The sequence below is a fragment of the Lynx canadensis genome, chromosome C2 (genome assembly GCF_007474595.2).
Source record: "Lynx canadensis isolate LIC74 chromosome C2, mLynCan4.pri.v2, whole genome shotgun sequence".
Classification (NCBI taxonomy): domain Eukaryota; kingdom Metazoa; phylum Chordata; class Mammalia; order Carnivora; family Felidae; genus Lynx; species Lynx canadensis.
In genome coordinates, this window is record NC_044311.2 from 323927 (window position 1) to 341024 (window position 17098).

The 17098-nt window shown below is 38.0% G+C and overlaps 1 protein-coding gene across 4 annotated transcripts in view; it reads right to left on the reverse strand.

The window, feature by feature from the left end:
* The window catches only part of TCAIM (T cell activation inhibitor, mitochondrial), a 76016-nt gene that overhangs the window by 9440 nt on the left and 49478 nt on the right, over positions 1-17098 (reverse strand). For all 4 annotated transcript variants that reach the window (XM_030329899.1, XM_030329896.1, XM_030329898.1 and 1 more), the window contains 3 exons: positions 3719-3841; positions 688-785; positions 317-408 (listed from right to left, as the gene is read on the reverse strand). In XM_030329899.1, the coding sequence (XP_030185759.1) occupies positions 317-408; positions 688-785; positions 3719-3841 (313 nt within the window). The remainder of the gene's footprint in view (positions 1-316; positions 409-687; positions 786-3718; positions 3842-17098) is intronic.

Here is a 17098-nt window from a genome sequence, read left to right on the forward strand (position 1 = left end):
AATCTCATCAAATTATATACCATCTGTGCAATTTATTGTATGTCAATGATAGCGCAGTAAATCTGTTAACACCAAAACAATAGAATGCAAGCCTTTTAGGCGGTGCCTCAGAAAGACTACAAAATTTCCAAATAAAAACTGACTTAAAAATCAGGCCCCTAAGTATTTTAACTACATGATAGTAAACACCTAATCTGAAAACAGCCGAAACTATGATTCAAGTTGTTTTTTAGTTCATTGACGTAACAACATAGTTTGAGACAAGCGTATGTCTATGACAAATCAGAGATTCTTTTGCTTTTAAACTCTTCCTTACTTTTGTCCAGTGATGATGGACATCCATTGTTCCTAGCATCACATGGCCCACTGCACTCATCCCGGAGCGGTCTGTAAATATTATTGTACATCCTGATGATAAAAACACAAACCCTTTGGTCACTGTCCAGAGATGCTTCATTCACCACTGTGCAAATAATTACTTAAACTTAGCATACAAATTCAGGATTAAATTAGGTAGAAGCTTAAAGGCTAATTTTATGTTGCTGTTTTAATCAAAGGAACACATTTAAAAATTCAGCTGTGATATGGTCACATCTGTAAGGATTTTTAACACTTAGTTTTCCTCCACAAGTTACAGATGTGTATAGCAGCTGTGTGATATTTGAAAAGAAAACGGAAATTGTTTACCTTTTGCATTTTTAAGTGTTTCCAAGTTCTGCTGTGCTAGGCGGCCTAAACTGTGAAGCTGGCTACAGCGATGGGCGATGCCCCAGCCCCTCTGCCACCTAGGACACCAGAGCACAAAGGCACGTTAGCAGCAGACATCCCTGAGGTAAGAGCCGTGCATTCACCCCAGCTGCTTAATTCCTGTGAAAGACAGAGAATTAATTCCTGCGAATGCTTTTTTCAAGTAGTCGTGTTTTCCAACTAGCTCATTATTTTATGAAACAACCAAATGGAAAATGAATGGTTGGCCAGAGGGTAAAAATATTACTACTATGTTCAGGTACCCAAAGATTTAAAACAAGCAAATACAGGGGCATCTGAGTGGCTCAGTTGGTTGAATGTCTGACTCTTGATTTTGCCTCAGGTCACAGTCCCAGGGTCATGGGATAGAGCTCCAAGTCTAGGTCTACACTGAGTGTGGAGCCTACTTAAGATTCTCTCTCTCTGCCCCTCCCCATTCACCCTCTCTCTCTCTCTTTAAAATAAAATAAAACAAACAAACAAATAAAGCAAGCAAATACACTATGCTGTTTCTATTTTAAAATAAGGGAATGAGGGGCCCCTGGGTGGCTCAGTTGATTAAGCATCGGACTTTTGATTTCAGCACAGGTCATGGGTCATTCTTGCTCTCAAAATAAAGTTAAAAAAAGAAAAAAAAAAGAAAAAGAAGAGAATGAAATAGGAAACACTTAAAAAAATCTTTTCCATCTCCACATCACTCAAAGATGATGATTTTGTTTTAGATTTAAGGTTTTTTTTTTTAATTTATTTGAGAGAGAGAGAGCAAGAGAGCAGATGGGAGAGATGGAGAGACAGAATCCTAGGCAGGCTCCTTACAGTCAGTGCAGAGCACAATGTGGGGCTCGAACTCATGCTCCATGATATCATGACCTAAGCCAAATTTGGACACTTAACTGACTGAGCCACCTGGGGGCCTCTGGATTTAAGTTCTAATTAGGAATTCCAGTTAGGTTTATCAGATTCTTTTTATCTTATTCTGGACTAAGTGATTTTTATGACATGTGATCTACTTATTTTATAAATGAACACTAAATCTTAGTGACAAGATGGAACCTAATGTTCACATGATGTTACAGAGGCACTGGTGTGCAAATGTAATATGTAAATATATTATTATTATATAATAATATATATTATATGGCACTGTTCCTATTAACAAAGGGTCTTTCACACAGGCTGAATAGTTAGAAACGTCATTGGTTGCAATGTCTCCATCTTTTGGAGGTTTGGGTAATTTTCTAATAGTGGAAAGCCATCATGCCCATGGTCCTCAAATGTTTCGGTCTCAGAACGCTTTTGCACTCTGAAAAATGGAGAACCCCCAAGAGCTTTTGTTTATGTGGCTTATATTTATTGACATTTACCATGGTAAAAATCAAAGCTGAGAAATTTCTACACCATATTGTAACATAATGCTTGTTTCTTTTTATGTTTAAGAAATCCTTAAAAAAAATCCTTTTATTTTCCTAATCCCAGTCTCTTTGATAGATCATTTAGAATTTGCACTAGAAAAAGTTACTTATAAAAGTACAGGAATTTATTTTACAAACTTTTAAAAGGGATCTTGTTATTTGGTTGGAGCTAGAAAAGTCCGTGCTACTAGATTGTGGAATTGGAAGAATGCCCTATAAACAAAGCAGGGCCTAAAAATATTGACCTGATGATCAAAGAGCAGCTATCAGCACAAAACCCAACACCCCACATACCCCAAGTCCACATGTTTTCCTTGAAATCTGAATTCTCTTATAAAACTATGATTTGAAAAAAAAACCCCAAACCCACTATGATTTGAACATACAAGAACAGAACATATACGTCTTATTAATACCGGGCAGGCACAAAGAAAAGGTGCTATTATGGTACCCAAAGAGTCATTTCAGTTCAAAAGAAGAAAAAGCATCCTGTTAATGAGGGTTGAAAACAACAAAGCAGGTTACAAGAAACAGTAATAGCAATGTCCAAGCTTCACACTGCACAAGTTTTTTTTTTTTTAATATGAAATTTATTGTCAAATTGGTTTCCATATGACACCCAGCGCTCATCCCAACAGGTGCCCTCCTCAATACCCCTCACCCACCCTCCCCTCCCTCCCACCCCCCCATCAACCCTCAGTTTGTTCTCAGTTTTTAGGAGTCTCTTATGTTTCACAACAGTTTCTCAGAGTTCTCCTAATGGGGAGTCCTCCCTGGTGGGGAGTCCACCAGGCCCTGCCCTTTCTCTTCCTTACCATTTTAAACAGCTGTTAAATCTGTTTTTATAATAAACACCTACATGTATCTTTATGTACCTTGCAATTTCCAGGTTAATGAAAGCTTCTTTAAAAAGTCATGTTGGGGCGCCTGGGTGGCTCAGTCAGTCAGACTCTTGATTTCAGTTCAGGTCACAATCTCATGATCGTGAGATTGAGCCCCACATTGGGCTCTGGGCTGGGCATGGAGTCTGCATAAGATTCTCTCTCTCTTTGTCTCTCTCGCTCTCCCTCGGCCCCTCCCTTGCTAGTGTGTGCTCTCTGTCTCAAAAAAATTATATATACATTAAAAAAAGGTCATGTTATAAAACATGGAACCAAGAATACAACACCCATTTTCTCTCTCCCTTCATTTTAAACTTGGATACTGATCTCACATGATGGAGGAATAATTATTTTTTATATATTATGTGCATATGGGATAGATATTTTTCTTATAAACGTTACTTTAAAAAATTAAACTGCTATGCTAAAAATGTCAGTATCTAAACTTTAGTTCAGTATCTAATGTCAGTATCTAAACTTTAGTTCACTGTTTTCAGCAAGAAATTGATCATTTTCTTACACAGATGAACATTTGACAATTTCTGAAAAAGATGACTGAAGATTATTTAGTAATCAGAATAATTAAATTAAAGATGCAAATATCTAACTGCTGGAAAGCTTGACCAATAGATAGCACCTGCTTACTCCCATCTCCAAATTAGGCTCTGCCTTTGTTACCTGATGTCCGAGAGCTGCAGCTGATTAGACAGGTCATCTTTTAGACGATCTAGTTCTTTTCTAAGTGGCAAACTGTTCTTCAGCTTTCTAACTGCACTTTTCCCATTGTTATCTAACCAGGATCTGGAAAGAAAAAACAGACATACACACTTTGTAATACTGACTATAATGCAAATATTCCTAGTACTAAAAGATATAAGCACTACAGTAAAGTAGCCCCAGTATTAAACTGAGTTTCCAACCAAGCCTTTACCAAATTATAAGCAAAACACCAGATGGGGAAGAGTTGAGCACAGCCCACAGTAGCAGAGTGGACGGGGCATGTGGTAAGGCTGAAGGAAAGAGGTGGCAGTGAGCCCCAGGGGAGTAAATAGACAGGTATTTTTGGAGACTCTGGGGTAAAAACAAAAACAAAAACTGGACTGGTAAGGTCTGGCCACTGTGGGCCTTGGATAGAGCTATGGGGGAGTAAACACTGAGAGCTCAGGGAATTAATGATGAAGATTAAACTAAGGAAGGAGTTGGAGTCTACCCAGCTAGAACCCACAAAGTGATCTTTGCAAGTTCCTTCAGCCACGGGCATTGCCTTCTCAATGTCACCAGCACCATTGGCTGTGCCTTCCGAGTCTGACTCTTTCACCTTATTAGTTTGCCCATCTGCTCTGGTTAGAAGTGTAGCTCTGCCCTCTCACATGGACATGGCTGAGTGACGGGCTAGTGCAGCCTACCGAAAGGCGCAGCACATGTGCTGATTCTGAAGTATCCTGACATTTGAAATCTTTATCCCATCTCTAGAAATCTAGCAACAGGTTTAGCATAATTAAAATTTAATTTTTTTATATGCAAAGGAAGTTATCGAAACTAGAGTAGGATTTAAGAGGTGCTGGCAGAAGAGACATTTTAAAATGATCAAAGGTGATAATCTTGAAACCAATAAAATCTTTCTGCATTTATCCAATGCCTGATACTGTGCTGTGCTGAGATATAAGGAAGATAAAGTCGCCGTGTAAAGGAAGACACACCTACTAAGGAATACAGAGATAAAAAATTAGGATAGATGAGCCTTTGTGAGAACAGAGGAAGAATGAATTCTGTCTATAAGAGTCTGTGGAACAGGTGATATGTGACCTGGAACCTGAGAGACGTGTCAGATGTTTCCAGGCAGATTACTGTCGGGGGAAGGGCAAGCCAATCATGCCAGTGCGCTGGGAACCGTGAGGCGAATCAATGTGCCCAGATCATATAATGCCCTGAGGGAGGGAAGTATGAGATGAGACTAGGGAGGAAGGTGGGAGGACTTGCACATTGGGAGAAGGAATTGGGACTTTACCCTCTAAGTAAAGGTATTCAACTTTTAATTAATTTTTAATTCACCAACTCTGTATAGTAATTAATAACTCTCCCTACTCCCTTTTTAAGAATATTGGTAAAAATTTTGTCATCGGTGCATAATGGGATAAATAAGAAAATAAATAAAAATATCTTATTTCACCTCACTATTATAAGCTATTGCATTATAAATTTTCAAGATTTTCCTCATTTATTAATGTTATTCAACTTATTTTAAATCATATAAGAGAAAGCATGATTTGTTGACAAATGAATCATCAAAGAGCATGCCATATTTGGTTGGAGAAAAAATGTCTTAAAATGTAGGCTGAAATATAATCTTATGACTATATGCTCATGACCTGACTTTTGGAATTCTTACATTTAGTGTATAAAAATCAGCTGGTCTAGTTTAACAGTTTTTGTGTTTTGTTTCTAAACACGGAGATAGAAATGAAGCTTCTAAACACAGTATTTACTACATACATGTAGATAAAGATACATGTTTCCTAGCCTCAGCCATGAGGGGTTTGGGAGCTATGGAGCACATCTATCTGCCCCAGACCTCAGATTCTACAAACCATTCCTTACTAAAAAGAATGAGGGCTTCCTGGCCAAATGGCTGAATCAAACATTGCGGCACAGACAGTCCAGATGAGCCTGGAACGACTTAATGAATCAGAAAGCAAAACTTCCCAAGGAATGATAGGGACATAGGAGCCAGCTTGAAGGGATGATGAAATTAGAAAATTGTTATATGGATGCTATCATTTAATATGTGATTTAGGCAAGAATCATCAATGAAGATTAGGGCTAAGGGGTAAGAATGTGGTGAGTAAAAGGATATCTAAATAGCTGTATCTTTTCAAAAGCAACTAACCGAAAGGAAAACTTTACTATGGAAAAACAGAGGTAATCATCTTACTCATTTTTTTTTTTTCTTTAGTGCACTGGTTGGACCCTCTAAGACATGTAAGTTATAAAGGGGGACAGCAGTCTTGTTGCTGGCCAGCTTGTTTCTCCTCTCATCTGCTTTCTATTTTTCAAAAATTCCCCCAAACATGTCTCTTACTGACATTCCTTTGCTTTCTCTCACCAACCTCCATGAACTTTCATAAATTCCTAAGGATCTGCAGGCTACCAAAGAGAAATGCTTCTCTGGATAATGCATGAGTTATTAAGGGGAATGACAGGATAAAATTGAATATGTAGGTTAGGGGGAATACAGAATCTAGGATGCAGGGAAGAGAAACCAACAGCACCAGATCCTTTAGGAAGTTACAATCTAGGAGAAAGTAGCAACGCAGATTTCCATTAAGTATTTTTGAATGATCTTTTTCTCCCCTAAGTAAGAACTATGAAAACAAACTGGAATAAGTCAAGAGCTACATTTACTTTAAAACTTGTCTGGACATACCCTCCCCCTAACTTCTGTCCTATGACTGGCCAGTGTACTTTTTTAGTATCTCTTTTTGAGAGATACAGTCTGTAGAATAATTTCTCTAAGTGTTTCATTTCCTCCATTACCTTATTACCTCATGAGGGAAAGATAAGTCATCCCTTACCTAATGTTGTTTTAAATTCAAACTTCAGATTTCAATTTCATCTCAGGAGATCACTAGACAACCTACATTTTCACTATGCAAATTAAACCATAAGGCAAAGAGAAAAGTGTATCTTCTTGTCCGACATGGAGACACATGGTTATCCTGACTGTCCATATTCTAGAACTAAGAGACAGAATTCTATGTTATTCTCTGGATGGATTTAAAAAGGACATTAAGGGCACCTGGTGGCTCAGTCAGTTAAATATCCGAGTCTTAATTTAGGCTCAGTACATAATCTCGTGGTTTGGGAGTTCAAGCCCTGCCTGCTCCCCCGCTGACGGTGCAGCGCCCAACTGGGATATTTCTCTCTCTGTCTCTTCCCCCTTCCCCCCCTTTATCTGCCCCTCCCCTGCTCATGAGCTCGCTCTCAAAATAAAAAAAACATTTAAAAAATGTTAAAAAACCAAAAAGGACAATTAATGCCTGAATTTGCCATAAAAATAATTTAAATTCTTAATTTTACAATCATAGTCATTTGTAAAATTTGAACACTTGATTTTTAATGGGGAAAAGTCCATTCAAATTATTATTGAGATTAAAGAGCCATCTTATATTTATTCTATAATAAAATACAGTTAAACCATACTTTAAATTTTTGTAAACATTTATTTTTGAGAGAGAGAGAGTGTGTGTGTGGGGAGGGAGGGTGGGGGACGCACAGAGAGAGAGGGAGACACAGAATCCGAAGAAGGCTCCAGGCTCTGAGCTGTCAGCACACAATCCATGCAGGGTTGAATTCACAAACCGCCCACATCAGACGCTTAACCGAGTAAGCCACCCAGGTGCCCCTAAACCATACTTTTTTTTTTTTTTTAACTTGAAAAAACTTTTTTTAAATGTTTGTTTATTTTTGAGACAAAGAGCATGAGCAGGGGAGCACAGAGAGAGAGGGAGACACAGAATCTGAATAGGCTCCAGGCTCTGAGTTGTCAGCACAGAGCCTGATGCCGGGTTCGAACCCACGAACTGTGAGATCATGACCTGAGCTGAAGTCGGAAACTTAACTGACTGAGCCACCCAGGCGCCCCCGCAAACCATACTTTTTAAACTTTACTAGTCAAGAACTTTAAGAAATGTTGAAATTTCTTATTATAAAAATTTATCAAAAATGAAATAATCCAAATAAATAGTATTCATGAATATATTTTTTAAAAATAGTAATAGTTTTGTGTTTAAAACTTTATTGATGCACTAAAAACCATAAGATGCCTCGGAATACACCAAAGCAAAGAGGTGAAAGACCTATACTCAGAAAACTATAAAACACTGATGAAAGAAATTGAAGATGACAGAAAGAAATGGAAAAAAAAAAACCATTCCATGCTTATGGATTCAAAGAACAAATATTGTTTAAATTTTTTTTTAATTTATTTTTGAGACAGAGAGAGACAGCACAAGCGGGGGAGGGGCAGAGAGAGAGGGAGACACAAAATCCGAAGGAGGCTCCAGGCTCCGACCTGTCAGCACAGAGCCTGACGCGGGGCTCGAACTCACGGACCACGAGATCATAACCTGAGCCGAAGTCGGACGCTTAACCAACTGAGCCACCCAGGCGCCCTTTTTTTAAATTTAATTTTTTTTTTGAAGAACAAATATTGTTAACATGTCTATATTACCCAAAGCAGTCTACACATTTAATACAATCCCTATCTAAATACCACCGGGCATTTTTCACAGAGCTAGAACAAACAATCCTAAAATTTATATGGAATGACAAAAGACCCAAATAGCCACAGCAATCTTGAAAAGGAAAAGCAAAACTGGAAGCATCACACTTTTGAACTTCAGGTTATATACGGAGCTGTAGTCATTGATACAATATGGTAGTGGCACAAAAACAGACACATAGATCAGTGGAACAGAACAGAACAGAAAGCCCACAAGTGGACCCACAAATATATGGCCAGCTAATCTTTGACAAAGCAGGAAAGAATATCCAATGGATAAAAGGACAGTCTCTTCAACAAATGGTCCTGGGATAACTGGACAGTGACATGCAGAAGAATGAAACTGGACCACTTTCCTACACCAGACACAAAAATAAATTCAAAATGGATTTAAGACCTAAGTGTGAAACAGGAAACCATTAAAATCCTAGAGGAGAACACAAGCAGTAACCTCTTTGACCTTGCCCATAGCAACTTCTTACTAGATATGTCTCCTGAGGCAAGGGAAACAAAAGCAAAAATTAACTATTGAGACCTCATCAAAATAAAAAGCTTCTGCACAGCAGAGGAAACAATCAACAAAACTAAAAGGCAACCTACAGAATGGGAGAAGACATTTGCAAATGGCATACCTGATAAAGGGTTAGTATCCAAAATCTACACAGAACTTCTCAAACTCAACACCCAAAAATAAATAGTCCAGTTAAGAAACGGGCAGAAGACATCAATAGACATTTCTCCAAAAAGACACACAGATGACCAACAGACAAATGAAAAGATGCTCAACATCACTTACCATCTGGGAAGTGCAAATCAAAACTACAATGAGATATCGCCTCACACCTGTCCATATGGCTAAACGTAACAACACAAGAAACAACAGGTGTTGGTGAGGATGAGAAAGGGAAACCCTCTTGCCCTGTTGGTGGGAATGCCAATTGGGGCAGCCACTATGGAAAACAGTAAGGAGTTTCCTCAAAAAGTTAAAAACAGAACTACTCTACAATCTAGCAATTGCATTACTAGGTATTTACCTAAAGAATCCAAACAATACTAATTTGAAGAGATACATGCACCTTGATGTTTATAGCAGCATTATCAACAATAGTCAAATTTTGGAAAGATCCCAAGTGTCCATTGACTGGTGAATGGGTTAAGAAGCCATGGTGTAGTGGGGGAGCCTGGGTGGCTCAGTCAGTTAAGCATCAGACCTCGGCTCAGGTTATGATATCCTGATTTGTGAGTTCAAGACCTGCATTGGGCTCTGGGCTGACAGCTAGGAGCCTGAAGCCTGCTTCAGATTCTGTGTCTCCCTCTCCCTGCCCCACCCCCGCTCACATGCATGCTCTCTCAAAAATAAAAATTAAAAAAAAAAGAAGAAGAAGAAGACATAGTGTAGGGGAGCCTGGGTGGCTCAGTCGGTTAAGCATTGGACTGTTGATTTTGGCTCAGGTCATGATCTCACCGTCTGTGGGATCAAGCCCCATGTCCGGCTCTGTGCTGACAGTGCAGAGCCTGCTTGGGATCCTCTCTCTCTGCCCCTCCCCTGCTTGTGCTCTCTCTCTCTCTCTCTCAAAATAAATAAATAAACTTAAAAAAAAAAAGGAAGACGTTGTGTACGCACACACACACACACACACACACACATACACACACACACACTGGAATATTATTTAGCCATAAGAAAGAATGAAATCTTGCCATTTACAATGATGTAGATGGAGCTAGAGAGTGTAATGCTAAGTGAAATAAGTCAGTCAGAGAAAGACAAATCACTCATATGTGGAATTTAAGAAACAAAATAAATGATCATAGGGGGGAAAAAAGAGGAAAACCAAGAAACAGACTCTTAACTACACAGAACAAACTGATGGTTACCAGAGAGTTAAATAGGTGACAGGGATTAAGGAGGGCACTTGTCATGAGCACTGGGTGTTGCATGGAAGCACCGAATCGCTACATTGTACACCTGAAACTACTATTACACTGTTAACTGGAATTTAAATTAAAAAATAAATAAAAATAAGAGTTTTACTGAAATGTAATACACACACCATGCATGTTGTGTATATTCTCAGAGTTGTGCAATCACCAGTACAATCAATTTGGGGATACTTTCGTCACCCTAGTAAGAAACACGTAGCAGGGCGCCTGGGTGGCTCAGTCGGTTAAGCATCCAACTCTTGATTTCAGCTCAGGTCAGGATCCTACGGCTCCTGAATTCGAGCCCTGCATGGGGCTCTGTGCTGACAGTGCCGAGCTTACTTGGGAATCTCTCTCTCTCCCTCTCTCTCTCTCTGCTCTTCCCCTGCTCTAAATAAATAAATAAACTCAAAAAAGAAAAAGAAATCATGTACCTATTAGCAGTTACTTCAATACTCACTTCCACCTCTGAGCAACCACTAATCTACTTCCTGTGTCACAGATTTGTCAATTCTATACACTTCACATAGATGGAAGCATTCAATATGTGGTCCACTGTGACCGCTTCTTTCTCTTAGCATAATGTTCTCAAAGTTCATCCATGCTGTAGCATGTATGAGGACTTCCTTTGTTTTTAGGGCCAAGTACTATTTTCACTGTATGAATATACCACATTTTGCTTAACCACTCATCCATTGATGGACCTTTGGGTTATTTCCACTTTTTGGTGATTATGAATAATGCTGCTATGAACAAGTTTTTATGTAGACGTGCTTTTTTCTACATCCTTCCCAATACTTGCTATTTTCTTTTGATTATAACCATGCTAGGCTATGAAGTGTTATCTCATGGTAGTTAATTTACTTGTTAGACCTTGCCTTGGTTCCAAAAATGATTTCATTATACTTATAATAATAAATATGAAACATGTATTGTTATAAGATGCAGGGAAAGAGAAAAAATGCTGGTAATGAAATGAAGCCACAGGGAAGTGGTATATAAAAATGAATACAGGAATATCATGTACAGGGTCTAAAGTTAGACTGCAGACTGAAGACAACTGGTTTAGTTCTTAGGCTAATGATTCTTTTGAGATAAAAATATTTCAGTAACTCAAGAGAAGTTCAGTTTTTCATGGATACAAGAGGATGAAAAGGACAGCCATGATCCAAATCGCAGTAAAGTTAAAATGGCATAAATTTCAAACTCCTAGGCCTCAAACTACATGGAACTACATGACATTTACACCACAGCTTTTCAAACTTCTCTGATGGCAGCCCACAGTAAGAAATTTTAAATGGCGACTCAGTATACACACATATGCATATACATATATGTTTACACAGAACTCAAAGGAGTATTTTGAGAAACGTTGAAATTTACTGAAAATATATATTTAAAAAATGTTTAAAAGGAAGAACACAAAGCAACTTTGCTGGTCCCAAATCACTAAACTGTGTCATGACTTGTTATTTGAAAAACACTGACTTAGCCTGTAAACAAGGGGAAGAATAAATACAGGCATGATAGGAGTTAAAATTTCCAAACGTTCTATAGAAATAATTCCAATGTTATAGTTGTCCAAGGTGTCATTTCGTGGACAAAGATTGATTTACAACTTAGACACTGAAGGTGAAAAAAAAAAACTACTTGAGCAAAATTCGAATGGAGAAAACAGAAGTCTGACATTTATTGGTCTTCCAGTATCTGATAGAATAGCATTTCAATGATCCTTCTACAGTTTATGTTTTCTCAATGGGAAAGATATTACATATGGGATTATTTTATTTTGTTTTCAAAGTTTATTTATTTTGAGAGAGAGGGAGAGAGAGAAAGAGAGAGGGACAGAGAGAGAGGGAGACAGTGAGAATCTCAAGCAGGTTCTGCACTGTCAGCATGCAGACTGATGCGGGGCTGGATCCCATGAACTGTGAGATTATGACCTTAGCTGAAATCAAGAATTGGACACTTAACCAACTGAGCCACCCAGGTGCCCTGGGATTATTTTGTTTAGACATAAATGGATCCTGTTGGCTCCTTCCAAATACAAACTATATAATTAAAATCCATTTTTGTTATAACAGTATTTGAAAATCAGAGAATATATTCAAAATATGAACATACTAAAATCTACAACATGGAGTGGCATTTCCTAATCTTTTTGAGACTCGTAAATTCCTATTACAGTATATAATTAAAGAAAACTCCTGAGGTATTAAAATTTTAATTTTGTTCTTTTTATATGGTTATACAGTAAAATGAGTTTGAAGTAAGCTAAAGCATAGTTTGTTGAGAAATTCAGAATTACACAGCATGTCCTAAAATGTGGATTGAAATACAGTTACCAGATGTAGTATGAAAACAAATTAAATGGAGCTTTTATGACCTGATAATTCTTCTATTTAAAAAGCAATCCCAACTGATTTATTTTCATGATTTCTGTGTCTTATTTCATAATAGTAAGAGACTACTTCAGCCTGCACTTCTCAACAAAAACAGAATTATTGAAAAAATTAAGTCTAAACTAAATAACATTGCTGCTATATCTTCTCTTTTTAATATTATATCCTAAAATATTAGAAGTATCTTAATGTGCTTTCCAAAATGAATTTGAATCAAGTGAATATAATTTATAAATCAAGTGAAGATCAGTTTGATGTAAATCTGATGCTCCTTCTGACCATATAATTCAGCATGTGCTCTGATTCTTCTTCTGCAACCTACATATATAAGATGAAATTAAACAATACAAGAATACAAACAAAAACTTAAACTGCAGAATGGCCAAAATGACCATGGTGGCCAATAAGTTTTGGTTGAGTTATAGGCACCCTAAATCTTATCAAGTGGTGTCACACAATTCATGAGTTGAAAGCTTTAAAATGGTTCAACAATTTTGTAATTATTTTTAAAATAATTACTAATTTATTTTTTTTTATTTTTCAATATATGAAGTTTATTGTCAAATTGGTTTCCATACAACACCCAGTGCTCATCGCAAAAGGTGCCCTCCTCAATACCCATCACCCACCCTCCCCTCCCTCCCATCAACCCTCAGTTTCTTCTCAGTTTTTACGAGTCTCTTAGCTTTGGCTCTCTTCCACTCTAACCTCTTTTTTTTTTTCCTTCCCCTCCCCCATGGGTTTCTGTTAAGTTTCTCAGGATCCACATAAGAGTGAAAACATATGGTATCTGTCTTTCTCTGTATGGCTTATTTCACTTAGCATCACACTCTCCAGTTCCATCCACGTTGCTACAAAGGGCCATATTTCGTTCTTTCTCATTGCCCTGTGGTACTCCATTGTGAATATAAACCACAATTTCTTTATCCATTCATCAGCGGATGGACATTTAGGCTCTTTCCATCATTTGGCTATTGTTGAGAGTGCTGCTATGAACATTGGGGTACAAGTGCCCCTATGCATCAGTACTCCTGTATCCCTTGGGTAAATTCCTAGCAGTGCTACTGCTGGGTAATAGGGTAGGTCTATTTTTAATTTTCTGAGGAACCTCCACACTGTTTTCCAGAGTGGCTGCACCAATTTGCATTCCCACCAACAGTGCAAGAGGCTTCCCGTTTCTCCACATCCTCTCCAGCATCTATAGTCTCCTGATTTGTTCATTTTGGCCACTCTGACTGGCGTGAGGTGATATCTGAGTGTGGTTTTCATTTGTATTTCCCTGATAAGGAGAGACGTTGAGCATCTTTTCATGTGCCTGTTGGCCATCCGGATGTCTTCTTTAGAGAAGTGTCTATTCATGTTTTCTGCCTATTTCTTCACTGGGTTATTTGTTTTTCGGGTGTGGAGTTTGGTGTGCACTTTATAGATTTTGGATACTAGCCCTTTGTCCGATATGTCATTTGCAAATATCTTTTCCCATTCCGTTGGTTGCCTTTTAGTTTTGTTGGTTGTTTCCTTTGCTGTGCAGAAGCTTTTTATCTTCATAAGGTCCCAGTAATTCATTTTTGCTTTTAATTCCCTTGCCTTTGGGGATGTGTCGAGCAAGAGATTGCTACGACTGAGGTCAGAGATGTCTTTTCCTGCTTTCTCCTCTAGGGTTTTGATGGTTTCCTGTCTCACATTCCTTTATCCATTTTGAGTTTATTTTTGCGAATGGTGTGAGAAAGTGGTCTAGTTTCAATCTTCTGCATGTTGCTGTCCAGTTCTCCCAGCACCATTTGTTAAAGAGACTGCCTTTTTTCCATTGGATAGTCTTTCCTGCTTTGTCAAAGATTAGTTGGCCATACTTTTGTGGGTCTAGTTCTGGAGTTTCTATTCTATTCCATTGGTCTATGTGTCTGTTTTTGTGCCAATACCATGCTGTCTTGATGATTACAGCTTTGTAGTAGAGGCTAAAGTCTGGGATTGTGATGCCTCCTGCTTTGGTCTTCTTCTTCAAAATTACTTTGGCTATTCGGGGCCTTTTGTGGTTCCATACGAATTTTAGGATTGCTTGTTCTAGTTTCGAGAAGAATGCTGGTGCACTTTTGATTAGGATTGCATTGAATGTGTAGATAGCTTTGGGTAGTATTGACATTTTGACAATATTTATTCTTCCAATCCATGAGCACGGAATGTCTTTCCATTTCTTTATCTCTTCTTCAATTACCTTCATAAGCTTTCTATAGTTTTCAGCATACAGATCTTTTACATCTTTGGTTAGATTTATTCCTAGGTATTTCATGCCTCTTGGTGCAATTGTGAATGGGATCAGTTTCTTTATTTGTCTTTCTGTTGCTTCATTGTTAGTGTATAAGAATGCAACTGATTTCTGTACATTGATTTTGTATCCTGCAACTTTGCTAAATTCATGTATCAGTTCTAGCAGACTTTTGGTGGAGTCTATCGGGTTTTCCATGTATAGTATCATGTCATCTGCAAAAAGTGAAAGCTTGACTTCATCTTTGCCAATTTTGATGCCTTTGATTTCCTTTCATTGTCTGATTGCTGATGCTAGAACTTCCAACACTATGTTAAATGACAGCGGTGAGAGTGGGCATCCCTGTCGTGTTCCTGATCTCAGGGAAAAAGCTTTCAGTTTTTCCCCATTGAGGATGACGTTAGCTGTGGGCTTTTCATAAATGGCTTTTATGATGTTTAAGTATGTTCCTTCCATCCCAACTTTCTCGAGGGTTTTTATTAAGAAAGGTTGCTGAATTTTGTCAAAGGCCTTTTTTTGCATCGATTGACAGGATCATATGATTCTTATCTTTTCTTTCATTAATGTCATGTATCACGTTGATTGATTTGCAAATGTTGAACCAGCCCTGCAGCCCAGGAATGAATCCCACTTGATCATGGTGAATAATTCTTTTTATATGCTGTTGAATTCGATTTGCTAGTATCTTATTGAGAATTTTTGCATCCATATTCATCAGGGATATTGGCCTGTAGTTCTCTTTTTTTACTGGGTCTCTGTCTGGTTTAGGAATCAAAGTAATACTGGCTTCATAGAATGAGTCTGGAAGTTTTCCTTCCCTTTCTATTTCTTGGAATAGCTTGAGAAGGATAGGTATTATCTCTGCTTTAAACGTCTGGTAGAACTCCCCTGGGAAGCCATCTGGTCCTGGACTCTTATTTGTTGGGAGATTTTTGATAATTGATTCAATTTCTTTGCTGGTTATGGGTCTGTTCAAGCTTTCTATTTCCCCCTGATTGAGTTTTGGAAGTGTGTGGGTGTTTAGGAATTTGTCCATTTCTTCCAGGTTGTCCAGTTTGTTGCCATATAATTTTTCATAGTATTCCCTGATAATTGTTTGTATCTCTGAGGGATTGGTTGTAATAATTCCATTTGCATTCATGATTTTATCTATTTGGGTCATCTCCCTTTTCTTTTTGAGAAGCCTGGCTAGAGGTTTATCAATTTTGTTTATTTTTTCAAAAAACCAACTCTTGGTTTCGTTGATCTGCTCTACAGTTTTTTTAGATTCTATATTGTTTATTTCTGCTCTGGTCTTTATTATTTCTCTTCTTCTGCTGGGTTTAGGCTGTCCTTGCCATTGTGCTTCTATTTCCTTTAGGTGTGCTGTTAGATTTTGTATTTGGGATTTTTCTGGTTTCTTGAGATAGGCCTGGATTGCAGTGTATTTTCCTCTCAGGACTGCCTTCGCTGCATTTCCAAAGCGTTTGGATTGTTGTATTTTCATTTTCGTTTGTTTCCATATATTTTTCAATTTCTTCTGGTTGACCCACTCATTCTTTAGTAGGGTGTTCTTTAACCTCCATGCTTTTGGAGGTTTTCCAGACTTTTTCCTGTGGTTGATTTCAAGCTTCATAGCATTGTGGTCTGAAAGTATGCATGGTATGATTTCAAATCTTGTATACTTATGAAGGGCTATTTTGTGACCCAGTATGTGATCTACCTTGGAGAATATTCCATGTGCACTCAAGAAGAAAGTATATTCTGTTGCTTTGGGATGCAGAGTTCTAAATATATCTGTCAAGTCCATCTGATCCAATGTATCATTCAGGGCCCTTGTTTCTTTATTGACTGTGTGTCTAGATGATCTGTCCATTTCTGCAAGTGTAGTGTTAAAGTCCCCTGCAATTACCATATTCTTATCAATAAGGTTGCTTATGTTTGTGATTAATTGTTTTATATATTTGGGGGCTCCCGTATTCGGTGCATAGACATTTATAATTGTTAGCTCTTCCTGATGGATAGACCCTGTAATTATTATATAATGCCCTTCTTCATCTCTGGTTACAGCCTTTAATTTAAAGTCTAGTTCGTCTGACATAAGTATGGCTGCTCCAGCTTTCTTTTGACTTCCAGTAGCATGATAAATAGTTCTCCATCCCCTCACTTTCAATCTGAAGGTGTCCTCAGGTCTAAAATGAGTCTCTTGTAGG